Genomic DNA, 12,381 nt, shown 5'->3' with positions numbered 1-12,381 from the left:
CATAAACTGATCCACAGTAGCATGGTTAATACACAAAAGATCGCCAATTAATCATTTTAATCTTAATCTAAAAACAGATTGGGGTGGGGTTCCATTGAATAGATCTTTGTTCTTTTAAAGCCTCACCTGGAGGAAATAGACTAGATTTGCTGTAATCCCTAGAGTCCATTTTGGTGGAGTCAAGTATCTCTATCAGGAAAGCATGGCATCCATAGGCCAACATCATCTCCTTTAAGGAAAGACTGAAATATGCAAAGGCCACATCTGGACAGGGAGGTACGAAGCCCAGTTGTTTAGCATGTAGGAAATGCCACAGATTTTCCCAGCGGTCTTTGTTTTGTCCACACGCGGATGGAAACCGCAAACCAAAGAGTGGAACGGAACTCAATGAGGCATAATTGGCTGAATCATTCACAAGCGTGACTGAGTATGATGAGCTCTGAGTGCTCCAGTGAGGCTGCGTGGGCTTCTGTAGTACTACTCTGGTTTATTTATCTCTTTTACCAAGAATATTTTGTACCATCAATCTTTAATGATATTACAGCCAAATCCAAACTTGAGGAACTGGGAAAAGCTGGACATGAGCAATGGAAACATGCTGATTCATGAAAAAGCTAGAACAAATCTCCAGACAGTTTTGAAATTAATCACTGTCCATCCAGCACACAGAGATATTCACAAAACAGAATCCTATTCTTAACTCTAACTTTACACATAGCCTCAGCCTAACCGTCAAACCTAACTCAAATCCTGAACTTCCCCATACCACTGGGTTAGAGGGTTTGCACTTATGTCACGGTTTGGTCAGTTTCCAGGATGCATGGCCATATTGGAGATACTCGGATGTAAACAACAGCACAGACTGCCCTGGAAATCCTGGTTCAGTTTGGCCTACCACAAACGCCTTTTGTTCCTCAGACAGTTTTGTGCACTCTTCTCCTTGATTTGTCATAACTTTTGGCAGTCTATAGTATTCCAAATGATTCTCCTGGTCCGACCGATTATTACAGCCCAAAATATGATAATAGTTGACCATTTTCAGCAGGAGTAATCAGCAAACGTGCGAGTTTCATTCGCTTCAGTGGCATTGTTTATGACCAATACGGCCGATTAATGACGCGTTGTGAAAACACTCCACAGCTTTTCTCCGGTGCATTTTATTTCTGTTGTTAGATTTCTGAAGCACTTTTTTTCTTTTGAAGCTGTGTGATTTCTCATCTTCCTAGCACTAACATGTCCCACAAATCCCCCAGCAGGTGGCGCACAGCAATGAATACTACAGCTCTCTGCCTCATCTGTAGTGTTTTTATACATTATATGTTATGATACATTGGGAACAACACAAATCATTTAACTGCCACCTATCTTAAATTGGGTGTTCACATCATTATTTTCATAAATATTATATATGACCAGAGTGACTCCTCAGAGAATCTTTCACTGAAGAAGACTTCTATGAAATTATTTTTGAAGACGTTTAAAAAACCGTAGTATATGTACACTTAATCATATAGCAGATGCTTTTATCCAAAGCGACTAAGCGGTAAGGATAGATCTGTGCTGCTGGAATGTGGGTGCTTTTATTATGCTGCCACTGTGCTGAGTGATTGTCCCGGGCCCTCTGGGCGTCTGCATTAGTTCCCTTTGCTTTCTTACACAGGTGTCATAGTTCGTCTCTTTGCATTGTAAATGGTGTGTGTCGTTGCGCTGTATTAGTTCTGCCTGTATCCGGGTTCTGCTGGTGTCCACTCATTATCTGTCTGTTGATTCATCAGCACTGCAGCCTTTGCTCAATCTGACAGTCCTGCCCTTGATCCACCCAACTTGGCTTCCACCAGTACAGCCGTCCCGTCCAACAGACTCATCTTGAGAGACCCACTTGTCTGCTAATCTCCCACAGTATATGCGTCACGGGAGTCGTTTCTCTAATGTACCTGAGGCAACAGACTGCTGTTGCATCTCAGGCACTCCATGAAATCTGGTGCAGGTGGCTGAGGGGATGCGCCGGGCCAAGTGTGTGATAGAGAGAAATGAGTTATTGGTTGCCGTCTGTTACATATTGGAATAGTTTCCAGGTGAAGCTTGGGACGCCTCATCTGTTCAATCTCTTTAGGTGCCACCATCTTTTCACACTTACAGCATGTGTTAGTAGGTGGGAAACCAACATATGCTCCTCTGAGCGTGTGCTGCAGGTCCCAGTGGAGAGGAGACTCCCTATGAAATTGCATGTGCTGCTCATTTACTTAAAGGTCCAATGGAATAAAAATGCATTTTAGTGTTTAAAAAAAGGTACTATTAAGAAATGTACATTCTAGATTCAGTATTGCTAGTTTGTACGTTTTACCTGTGCCTACATGTATTATTCATGGAGTCACTGAAAAAGATCCTGAAGCATTTGCCTAGAGTGACTCATTTACATCTTCATTTAAATCCTTGGTGTTTAACTTAACCATAGTAAGTAAACCGAAACAAGCAGCCAGCAACAAACAATACACAATATCTGAATATCAGAAAGAAAGAAAGAAGTCCTGTGCTGAAAAACACTCTTCTATTATGGATCAGATCACCTTATGTCCACTGAATATACTTCACATGCTGGAATATCACTTTTGTACCAGACTAGTAGTAGATTTGCTAATGATGTTGGCTCAAGGAGGACTCTGCACAGGTGTTTCCATCTGCATTTGCATTTGTGATTCTGTACTTAGTTTAGACTGGGTGAAATACTGGAGTGTTGATTGCAGTACCAGGTGCTGGAGCTCTTATGCATTGCTTTAGCAAGTAAAAGAAACAAATGTCTTTGTAACATGGTGAAATCACATATTCATTAGGCAAAATATAAGAAAAATATGATGAATGATCCATCATTTGTGTAAACCTGTTTGCAGGTTTATTGAATAAGGCTGTACTGCAGGGCCTGCAGCCCTGTGAAATGAATCTTGTCAAGCTTTTCTTGTCAAGCTTTTGCCTACTTTGCTCTAGACACTGAAATACTGGATTAGAAAGACCTTCACCTGAATAAAATTAGCTGTAATGAACAAAAACAAACAATAATTTCTGCACTAACCTCATGCAGCTGACATAACTCACTCTGTTGGTTTAAACTCTCCATCAGCATTAAAATGTTAATGGAATGTGTGCATGCTTTCATAAATGTCATTAACATGCATTAACTAAAGATATGCCTATAATAGGAGACATTTAAGTTTTGGACGTAACTTTTCCACATGAGTAAGAAATGCGTCATTTTTGTTGGCTGCCACTGTATGTATGAAGAATGACCAGCAGATGGCGCTGCTGTTACATTCACCTGGGCACAGACTTCACTTCGTGTGTCTTAAGACAGATGAGATGACTCCAGTTGTTGAGACGTCTTCTCTGTTACTTGGAGATCTTCTGGACGTGCACGTAAGAAATGTTTATCTAACGTAAGATTTTCATTAAAAAAACAAAACTGTGTATTTGATCGTCTAATACTCACTCCTTAAAACATCCCATGCATACATAACATGAAAATACTAAATGAGTGTGATTAAGCAGACTTAACAATGAACATCGAGTGAATAAACACGTATTAAATATTTCAAATTCCAAATCTATTATTTGTCCCTAAACTGTGTGAAAAATCCACATTATTTTTACCGTAATAGCGTGTAATATATATATATATATATATATATATATATATATATATATATATATATATATATATATATATATATATTTTTTTTTTTTTTTTTTTTTTTTTTTTACTAATTAAATTCATTAATTCAAGTTTGGTCTGGCTTTCGGTCTCATCCGCGTCCAGCTATTTTTAGCTGTACTAAACAAATCTGTATGATATTGCCAATTGCTGTGTCCTACCATATCATTTTAATGCATGTTAATTATGAACACACTGGTTTGTAGTGCAAACGGTTTTACCGTTTATTGCACACTGTTATTCTTCTTGTTGAACCGGAAGTATCGCCCATGGTTTACTTCCTCGTGAAAGAATAAGGTGCTAAAATGCTAAAAGATGTTGTTACAACAAACTTCTTTACTGCAGTAACATTAACATATAACATTAACAGAACTTTAAATTGAGTACATGAATCAAATTATTAATATTTTAAGGAAAGACACTATAGGCAAAACCATTTTTCAGGCACTGAAAAATATTGGGGAACATTTTGCTTTCAGAACACATACTCTTTAAACTAGTGGGAAGAAAACATCCAAAATACACAGTTAAGTGTTTTTATTAAACTTTATCTGTTTGCCATCTGCAGATTTCAATTTCCAATACAAACTTTTAAAGGCTGTTTTCTCAAAATTCAAATTCAAATTTATTTGTATAGCGCTTTTCACGATACATATCGTTGCAAAGCAACTTTACACCAAATTGACATTTTTACAATATATGTAGTATATTGTGAGTTTTTCTCCTTTACTGTGTCAGAAAACCCCACTTCAATAGCACTTTTAAAATTCCAGTTATATTCCTGTCTGTATTCTGAAGGTCAGAGGGGATTGTTCATATGTGACCCTGGACCACAAAACCAGTCTTAAGTAGTATATTTGTAGCAATAGCCAACAATACACTGGATGGGTCAAAATTAGCAATTTTTATTTTATGCTAGTAGGATGTATATGAAAGTAAAGATCATGTTCCATGAAGATTTTTGTACATTCCCTACCGTAAATATATAAAAATATGCATTGCTATGAACTTTATTTGGACCACTTTAAAGACGATTTTCTTAGTTTTTTTTATATTTTTGCACCCTCAGATTCCAGATTTTCAAATAGTTTAATCTTGGCCAAATATTATCCTATCAAACCATACATCAATGGAAAGCTTATTTATTCTTTTAGTTAAAAAAAAAAAAACCTGACCCTTATCACTGGTTTTGTGGTCCAGGGTCACATATATCATTTGTCTGTATCATTTATTTAACATTTTATTTAAAAAAATATATATATATTTATAAGATTTTCATTATAAGGCAGACATCATAGCAAATTACTCATTACCTAAAACCTTAATTATATCAAAATAAACAGGAGAACTTTGTAATTCAAATTATACTAGTTTAGTCATTTAACAACCCTAACATGACTGCAAATTACATTATTATTATTATTATTATTTTATCCTGTAAATCAGGGGTGTCAAACTCTAGTCATGGAGGGTCGTAGCCCCGCAGAGTTTAGATGCAACCCTAATTAAACACACCTGATCCAACTAATCAAGTCCTTCAGGCTTAGCTGAAAACTGCGTAGTATGTGTGTTGGAGCAAGGAGGGAACAAAACTCTGCAGGGCTGCGGCCCTACAGGAACTGAGTTTGACAGCCCTGCTGTAAATCCTTTATATTTATACACAGAAACGTCTATTGTCACCACAAGGTGGTGCTCATGTGTGACAGTGACTAATTTCCAGTTAATTTAACTGTAACAACCCTCCCCGGATTCCCCCTTTTTGCTATTGGTTTTAATTTCTTGTAAGTAAGCTAGGATTCAAAAAAAAAACAAACAAACTGAAAGTACGGCACAATAAGGAAACAACTGTTATTGTACTATGCAGGCATACGATTTGTCTCCACCTTTTTCTGTCATATGAATAACACACAGTGGAAGTGTTGCTTTGTAAGCTAAATCACAAGGAACTGAAAGAATTGCGCAGTGCGTTTCAGTCAGAACTCAGACTCGCTTAAACCAGAGACAAAGATGAACAGCTCCTCTTTCTATAGTGACAATGATACGGTACTGGACAGCAGGTCATCTGCAGGGATCAGCATAGCCTGTGTGATCCTGGGTGTGTGTTTCCTGGTGGGGACACCTGGGAACCTGCTGGTGATGTGGACCATCTTGAAGCATGTGAAACAGCGCTCACATACGGTGCTTCTCATCCTCCACCTGGCAGCCGCAGATCTTCTGGTGCTGATCACTCTGCCGCTGTGGATCTACTCGCTGGCCCATTCCTGGGTGTTTGGAGAGGCTGCCTGCAAAGCCATGGCGTACATCATCAATGCCTGCATGTTCAGCAGCGTCTTCATCATCACCATCATGAGTGTGGAGCGATTCCTGGCTGTCAGATACCCCTTGAAGATGCTGTATTGGCAAAATGGGATGTCCATGTCCATAATACTAGCAGTGACCTGGACGCTGTCATTCATTTTTGGGATTCCAGTTATCCTAACCCAGTATCTAGATGGTGATGATGATGGAGTGAAACATTGCTTTTACCGGGACTACGGCTCTATATCCTTTGAAGTCTTTTGTTTGTGTTTGGAAACTCTGCTTGGCTTCATTTTTCCATTTCTCACACTTGCCATCTGCTACTGTCAAGTTGTCGCACTGCTCCGAAAGGTGCACTTTAGGGTCAAGAAATCACTCTTCCTCATTTGTGGAGTAGTTGTGGCCTTTATTTTGTGTTGGCTACCCTACCACATCCTTAATGTCGTAAGAACTGTGATGTTTCTAGTAGCACAATCAGATGAAGAGTCTCAAATGCCAGATAGTGTTGTCTTCATTTCTGGAGCTTTGGCCTTCATCAGTAGCTCAATAAACCCTGTGCTGTATGTGTTTGCTTCTAAAAACTTCCATGGAAGTCTGAAGAAGTCTGGGATAGTGAAGCTGTTTCAGGACTTAACAGCACAAACACAGCAAATGACAGAAGGCTTACAGGATTCTGGACTGCAGGATGGAAAGATCCTTGAAGGCCCCAGTAGTGGTGAACAGAGGGATCTCACAGATCTCTGAGTAACTGTTAGACTTATTGTAAATTTGAATATTTTGTAATGGTCAAATCTGTTTAAATGCCATGTTTTTTATTTTTTGTTTGTTTTGTATTTTGGGAAAACATGGTGAAATGCCATTATATTTCTGTTTGTTCCTGACTGAAATTGTTTAAATGTCAGAATATTTCGATGTTTGCTATATGTATCAACAATATGTATCTATTTTTTTATGGTCAAAAGTTTTTCAAATATCAAACATTTGTGGTTAAAATTATTGAAATGACATACCTTTTTGATGTTTTAATGATGATTCTTCTTTAAATACAATAATATCTCAAACATTTGTGGTCAAAGTTGTTTAAATCCCTTTATATCTTGACTTTTTTTAGTCAGATGTTTAAATGCCATTATTATGGAAGTCAATTTCTGCCACTGAATAAAAAAAAAGTAGGCCTAATTGCAACTTTTCGCAATTATGAATTTTTTTTATCTGAATTGTGTGATACAAACTTGCAATTCTGACTTTTTCCAGAATTCAGAATTCTGATTTCATTTCTCAGGATTATATGAAGTCAGTGTCAAAGATATAGGCTAAACTCGCAATTCTGACTTTTTTTCCCTCAGAATCGCATGTTATAAACTTGCAATTGCAGGTTATTAAGAAATAAAGTTGCAATTCTGAGAAACAGTCAGAATTGCAAGTTTGTATCTCAAAATTCTGACTTTATAACACACAGTTGAGAGTTATTAAGTCAGAACTGAGAGATGCAAACTTGCAATTCTTATAGTATCTGATAAGTGAGTTTATATCTCACAATTCTGAGCAAAAAAAAAGTCAGAAATGAGAGATATAAAGTCACATTTGCGAGAAAAGTCATCATCTTTTGCAAATGCGAGTTTATATCTTACAATTCTGACTATTTCTTGCAATTGTGTTTGTATCCCACAATTCTGGGAAAAAAAGAACTGTGACTTTATATCTCTGACTTTTTTTTTGTAAATGCGAGTTTATATCACACAATTCTGAGAAAAAAACAAAAAACAAATAATTGTTACTATATATCAATTTATATGCAATTCTGAGAAAATATCATTCTTTTTTCCCCTCAAAATTGAACATTATAATTTGCAATTGCAACTTTATATCTCACAATTCTGAGCCAAAAAGTCAGAATTGCAAATAAAGTCAGAATAGCAAGATATGAACTTGAAGATAAAAACGTGCAATTCTGACTTTTTCTCACAAATGCGAGTTTGAATCTCGCAATTCTGAGAAAAAAAGGGAGAATTGTGACTTTATATCTTGCAGTTCTGACTTTTTTTATCCCACTATTCTGGGAGAAAAAGTAAGAATTGTGACTTTATATCTCTGACTATTCCTTTGGTAAATGCAAATTTATATATCACACAATTCTGAAAAAAAAATTAAGAATTGTGACTTTATATCCTGCAATTGTAAGTTTCTATCACACAATTCTGAGAAAAATGTAAAAATTTTACTTTATATCAATTTCTATGTGATTCTGAGAAAATATCAGTCTTTTTCCCCCTCAAAATTGAACTTTATAACTCACAATTTATAATTCTCACAGTTCTGAGCAAAAAGGTCAAAATTGCGAATAAAGTCAGAATAGCAAGTTATGAACTCACATTATTATATTATCTCGCAAATCTGACTTTTCTCTTGCCAATGCGAGTTTGTACCTCACAATTCTGAGAAAAAGAGTAATAACTGTGACTTGTCTCGCAATTCTGACTTTTCTTTTATTGCATGTGTGAGTTTATATCCCACACTTCTGGGGGGGCGGGAAAGTAAAAATTGTGACTTTACATTTTTTTGCAAGTGCAAGTTTGTATCTCGCAATTATGACTTTTTTTTTCTCACAATTGTGAGTATATATCATGTAATTCTGATAAAAAAGTAAGAATTGTGACTTTATATCTGGCAATTTAAGTTTATATTACACAATTCTGAGAATAAAAGTAAAAATTATTACTTTATATCAATTTCTATTCAATTCTGAGAAAATATCAGTCTTTTTCCCCCTCAAAAAGGAACTTTATATCTCACAATTCTGAACAAAAAGGTCAGAATTGCAAATAAAGTCAGAATAGCAAGATATGTACTTGCATGTGCGAGAAGAAAGTCAGAATGCAAGTTTGTATCTCACAATTCTGAGAAAAAGAGTAATTGTGACTTTACATCTCACAATTCTGACTTTTTTTTTTTGCATGTGTGAGTTTATATTCCACAATTCTGGCGGGAAAAAAGTAAAAATTGTGTCTTACATCTCTTTTTTTTGCCAGTGCAAGTTTGTATCTCGCAATTCTGACTTTTTTTCTCAGTTGTAAGTTTATATCATGCAACTCTGAGAAAAAAGCAAGAACTGTGACTTTATATCTTGCAATTGTGAGTTTATATCACACAATTCTGAGAAAAAAAGTAAAAATTGTTACTTTATACTAATTTATATGCAGTTCTGAGAGTCTTTTCCCTCCATCAAAACTGAACTTTATAACTCACAATTCTGAAAAAAAGGTAAGATAAAAAGTCTCAAAAACATTCCTTTATTTTTTTTTAATGGGGGTGGAAACAGGTTTTCATGTATAATAGTTGTTTTTTTTTAAGTTATTAAAGTTGCTTAAATGTCATTATATTTAATACGGAGGTAAAAACAAGATTAAAAATGAAATAAACAAATAAAATAAACTATTCTGCTTGAGCATTTGCAGGGCTTTAAAAATCTTTCTCTGCCCCAGTTGTATTTATGAAGGGCCTTAAAAACACAACAAAACAAAAAACTGAACTCACCAAAATTGTCAGAAAGTCATGAGAAATTCTTGGGTGTAAACCGTGATTGCATCTCCTTTTTGCGTCTACATTCAGCTCCTCCCATGCTAACGCACAAATTTTTGGTTGTCTTTTCAGCAGACATTCACTTCAGATGTTTTTCTTTCTGTGCTTGAGAGTTCTGTTTTTCTCAGTATTCACAAACGGGAAGTGAGTTTTGCTGAGGCAGACTAGTTTTCTAGAGTGGTGGTTAGATGTATAGCAGACTCGAGGGAATCATGAACGCTACGGCTAATCTTCAGGCAGATGAGGAGACCGAGCTGGGCTTGGTGGGGGCCTCTGTGATCCTGGGTGTGTGTTTCCTGGTGGGCACACCTGGAAACCTGCTGGTGGTGTGGATCATCTTGAAGCACGTGAAACAGCGCTCACATACGGTGCTTCTCATCCTCCACCTGGCGGCCGCAGACCTTCTGGTACTGATCACTCTGCCGCTGTGGATCTACTCGCTGGCCCGTTCCTGGGTGTTTGGAGAGGCTGCCTGCAAAGCCATGGTGTACATCATCAACGCCTGCATGTACTGCAGTGTCTTCATCATCACCATCATGAGTGTGGAGCGATTCGTGGCTGTCAGATACCCCTTCGCCTCAGCCGGCTGGAGGAGGAGACACATACTGAACAAGGTACTTCTAGTGATATGGATTGCTTCGTTTCTCCTCAGTATTCCCGTCATTGTTACTCACACTTTGGGAGACGTTAACGGACAAAACCAGTGTCTGTTCAGGGACTATGAGAGTGAAACCCAGGAGGCTGTGTTGCTCATTTTAGAATCTCTTATAGGCTTTGTCATCCCTTTTGTCACTCTATTAGTCTGTTACGGCTGCCTCTTCAGTCGCATAGCGCAGATGAACTTCAAGTCCAAGCGTAAGTCGACGGTTCTCATCTGCAGTGTGGTGGTGATGTTCGCTCTCTGCTGGATTCCTCATCATGTAGGGAACTTTCTTTCCCTCGTCTCGCTCGCTCTCAAGCACTCAAACCCTGACATGGCGGAAAGTTTGGAGGACGCCTGCACCACAATGACCTTTATAGCAGGAGCCCTGGTGTTCATCAGTAGCTCAGTCAATCCAGTGCTGTATGTGTTTGCTGCACGTACCTTCCGAAGCTCGCTCCGGGAAACTGGAATACAGAAGCTCTTCCAGCATCTGTCTAGTGCAGTGTCAGGTGAAGGAAATAAAGAGTTATTATTTGTGTCCAAAAGACAGAGTACGCACACCACCAACTCACAGTGTCTCACAGACTCAAAAGTGCCTGCAGATGTGGCTATGGAATCATGCATTATTACCTCAGATTGACTTTGTAAAACGTTTTATACTCAGGTACTCAATAAAAATAATAACCATTATAACCGCTTCAAGTTTTTAATGCAATTTTGCGTTTTGAAATGGTATTCAAATGTAAACATTTTTATGTTAAATATTTGCTTGTCCCGTGTTCTTTGTGTTCTGAGTATATTTTAATACTCACTGAGATTTTGTTACTTAAATTTCAACTGCATATTCTGCTATGATGTATTTTTTATATTTGTCATATAACTTGAATGCCTTTATAGCAAGTATTTTTGTCTGTTTGGTTACAAATTTCCATGGTTACTCATGTTAGCAGATTGTGTTTAGTATTACATCTGTGCATTATGATTTCAACATTTTCCTGTTCCTTGCAACGTGAATGTTTTGACTCTTGTAATGGTGTGAAAGAGGAAGCGGGCATTACACGGAACAGAAATCTGTCTGGAAGAAGAGTCAACTAAAATGTCATTCTTTTCTAAAATGCTCTTTTCATATGAAAATTGTTATTTTTTTATTTTTATCTGGCTACTGTCTAAGGCAGAAGTCAAACTCACTAGGCTGTTTCTTCTTCTGTGAAATCTTTTTTTTTTTTTTTCCTCTTTTCAGTGATATACCTTCATTAAAAAAAGACTGGATTAAAAAAAGAAATTTGAATTTATTGATTTTTTTAAAATGCAAAATTTGTATCTAAGGCCTGAGTAAAGGTTGGAATACACTACATGACATCTGTACAATTTTTGGCCTGAGTTGCACTCTGGATGAGTCAGCTCTAGTTACCAGTCTGCAGGTTTTTGTCATTCAGAATTGACCAATTTCACAGTGTAGGACGGGCACAGACTCTTGATTTTTTAGCTTCAGACTATGATTTACACCCAATGCATGTTTGATATTGTGAGCTGATTTTAGAACACATTGTTTTCATTTGTCATGTGTCTCTTAGCAGTGAATTGCATGTTTCTGTATATGTTTTCTGTGTTTTCAGAACCTTTAAAGTGTGGTAGTGTGTTATCCTCAGTCGTTTAGTGTATGACGCCCAGTTTTTCTTTGTAACCATTTACAAAGGTGACAAGTGTATGATGCCCAGTGTTTCGATTTTAGTGTATTTTAGCCCTTTAAGAGTGGTGACACGACATTTCTCAAGTTGTGACCTGTGGTTCTCTCTTTTACAACACTAATTTCATGACTGAAGAAATTAGCTGACCGTTGCTCAAGATCAAACCATAGAGAGAAGGAGAGAGATGCTTGACTTCCTGAGTCTGGCAGAGGACACGAAATCGTCACCTAAGTTTGGCACGCAATGGAATAGTAAGAGAAGTGCAGACAAACAGTCTCTGTCTGGCTTTTTGTCCGACATAATTACTGACACACAGGCACACAGAAGCACTGAATCATGGAAACAAAACTCAGACCTCAGCACAGTTGCTTCTGTAGACAGTATACAGGTATACAGTTGAAGTCAAAAGTTTACACACACCTTGCAGAATATGCAAAATATGAATTATTTATACCAAAATAAGAGGGATC

General features: G+C 37.2%; 2 protein-coding genes across 2 annotated transcripts; both read left to right on the top strand.

Moving 5' to 3' along the window:
* The first annotated feature begins 5,557 nt into the window (after positions 1–5,557).
* si:dkey-148a17.5 (uncharacterized protein LOC100535037 homolog) lies at positions 5,558–7,702 on the top strand. The gene has a single exon (XM_051116160.1). The coding sequence runs from the start codon at positions 5,711–5,713 to the stop codon at positions 6,743–6,745; it is 1,035 nt and encodes a 344-aa protein (XP_050972117.1). The 5' UTR covers positions 5,558–5,710; the 3' UTR covers positions 6,746–7,702.
* A 1,634-nt stretch (positions 7,703–9,336) lies between these two features.
* si:dkey-148a17.6 (uncharacterized protein LOC108190685 homolog) lies at positions 9,337–11,486 on the top strand. The gene has a single exon (XM_051116156.1). It carries the CDS (start codon positions 9,769–9,771, stop codon positions 10,861–10,863), a length of 1,095 nt encoding a protein of 364 aa, XP_050972113.1. The 5' UTR covers positions 9,337–9,768; the 3' UTR covers positions 10,864–11,486.
* Positions 11,487–12,381: the final 895 nt, after the last annotated feature.

The sequence above is a fragment of the Labeo rohita genome, chromosome 7 (genome assembly GCF_022985175.1).
Source record: "Labeo rohita strain BAU-BD-2019 chromosome 7, IGBB_LRoh.1.0, whole genome shotgun sequence".
In the NCBI taxonomy this organism is placed as follows: domain Eukaryota; kingdom Metazoa; phylum Chordata; class Actinopteri; order Cypriniformes; family Cyprinidae; genus Labeo; species Labeo rohita.
The sequence above is the reverse complement of the archived record's forward strand: the minus strand, read 5'-3'. Positions and strand labels throughout refer to the sequence as shown.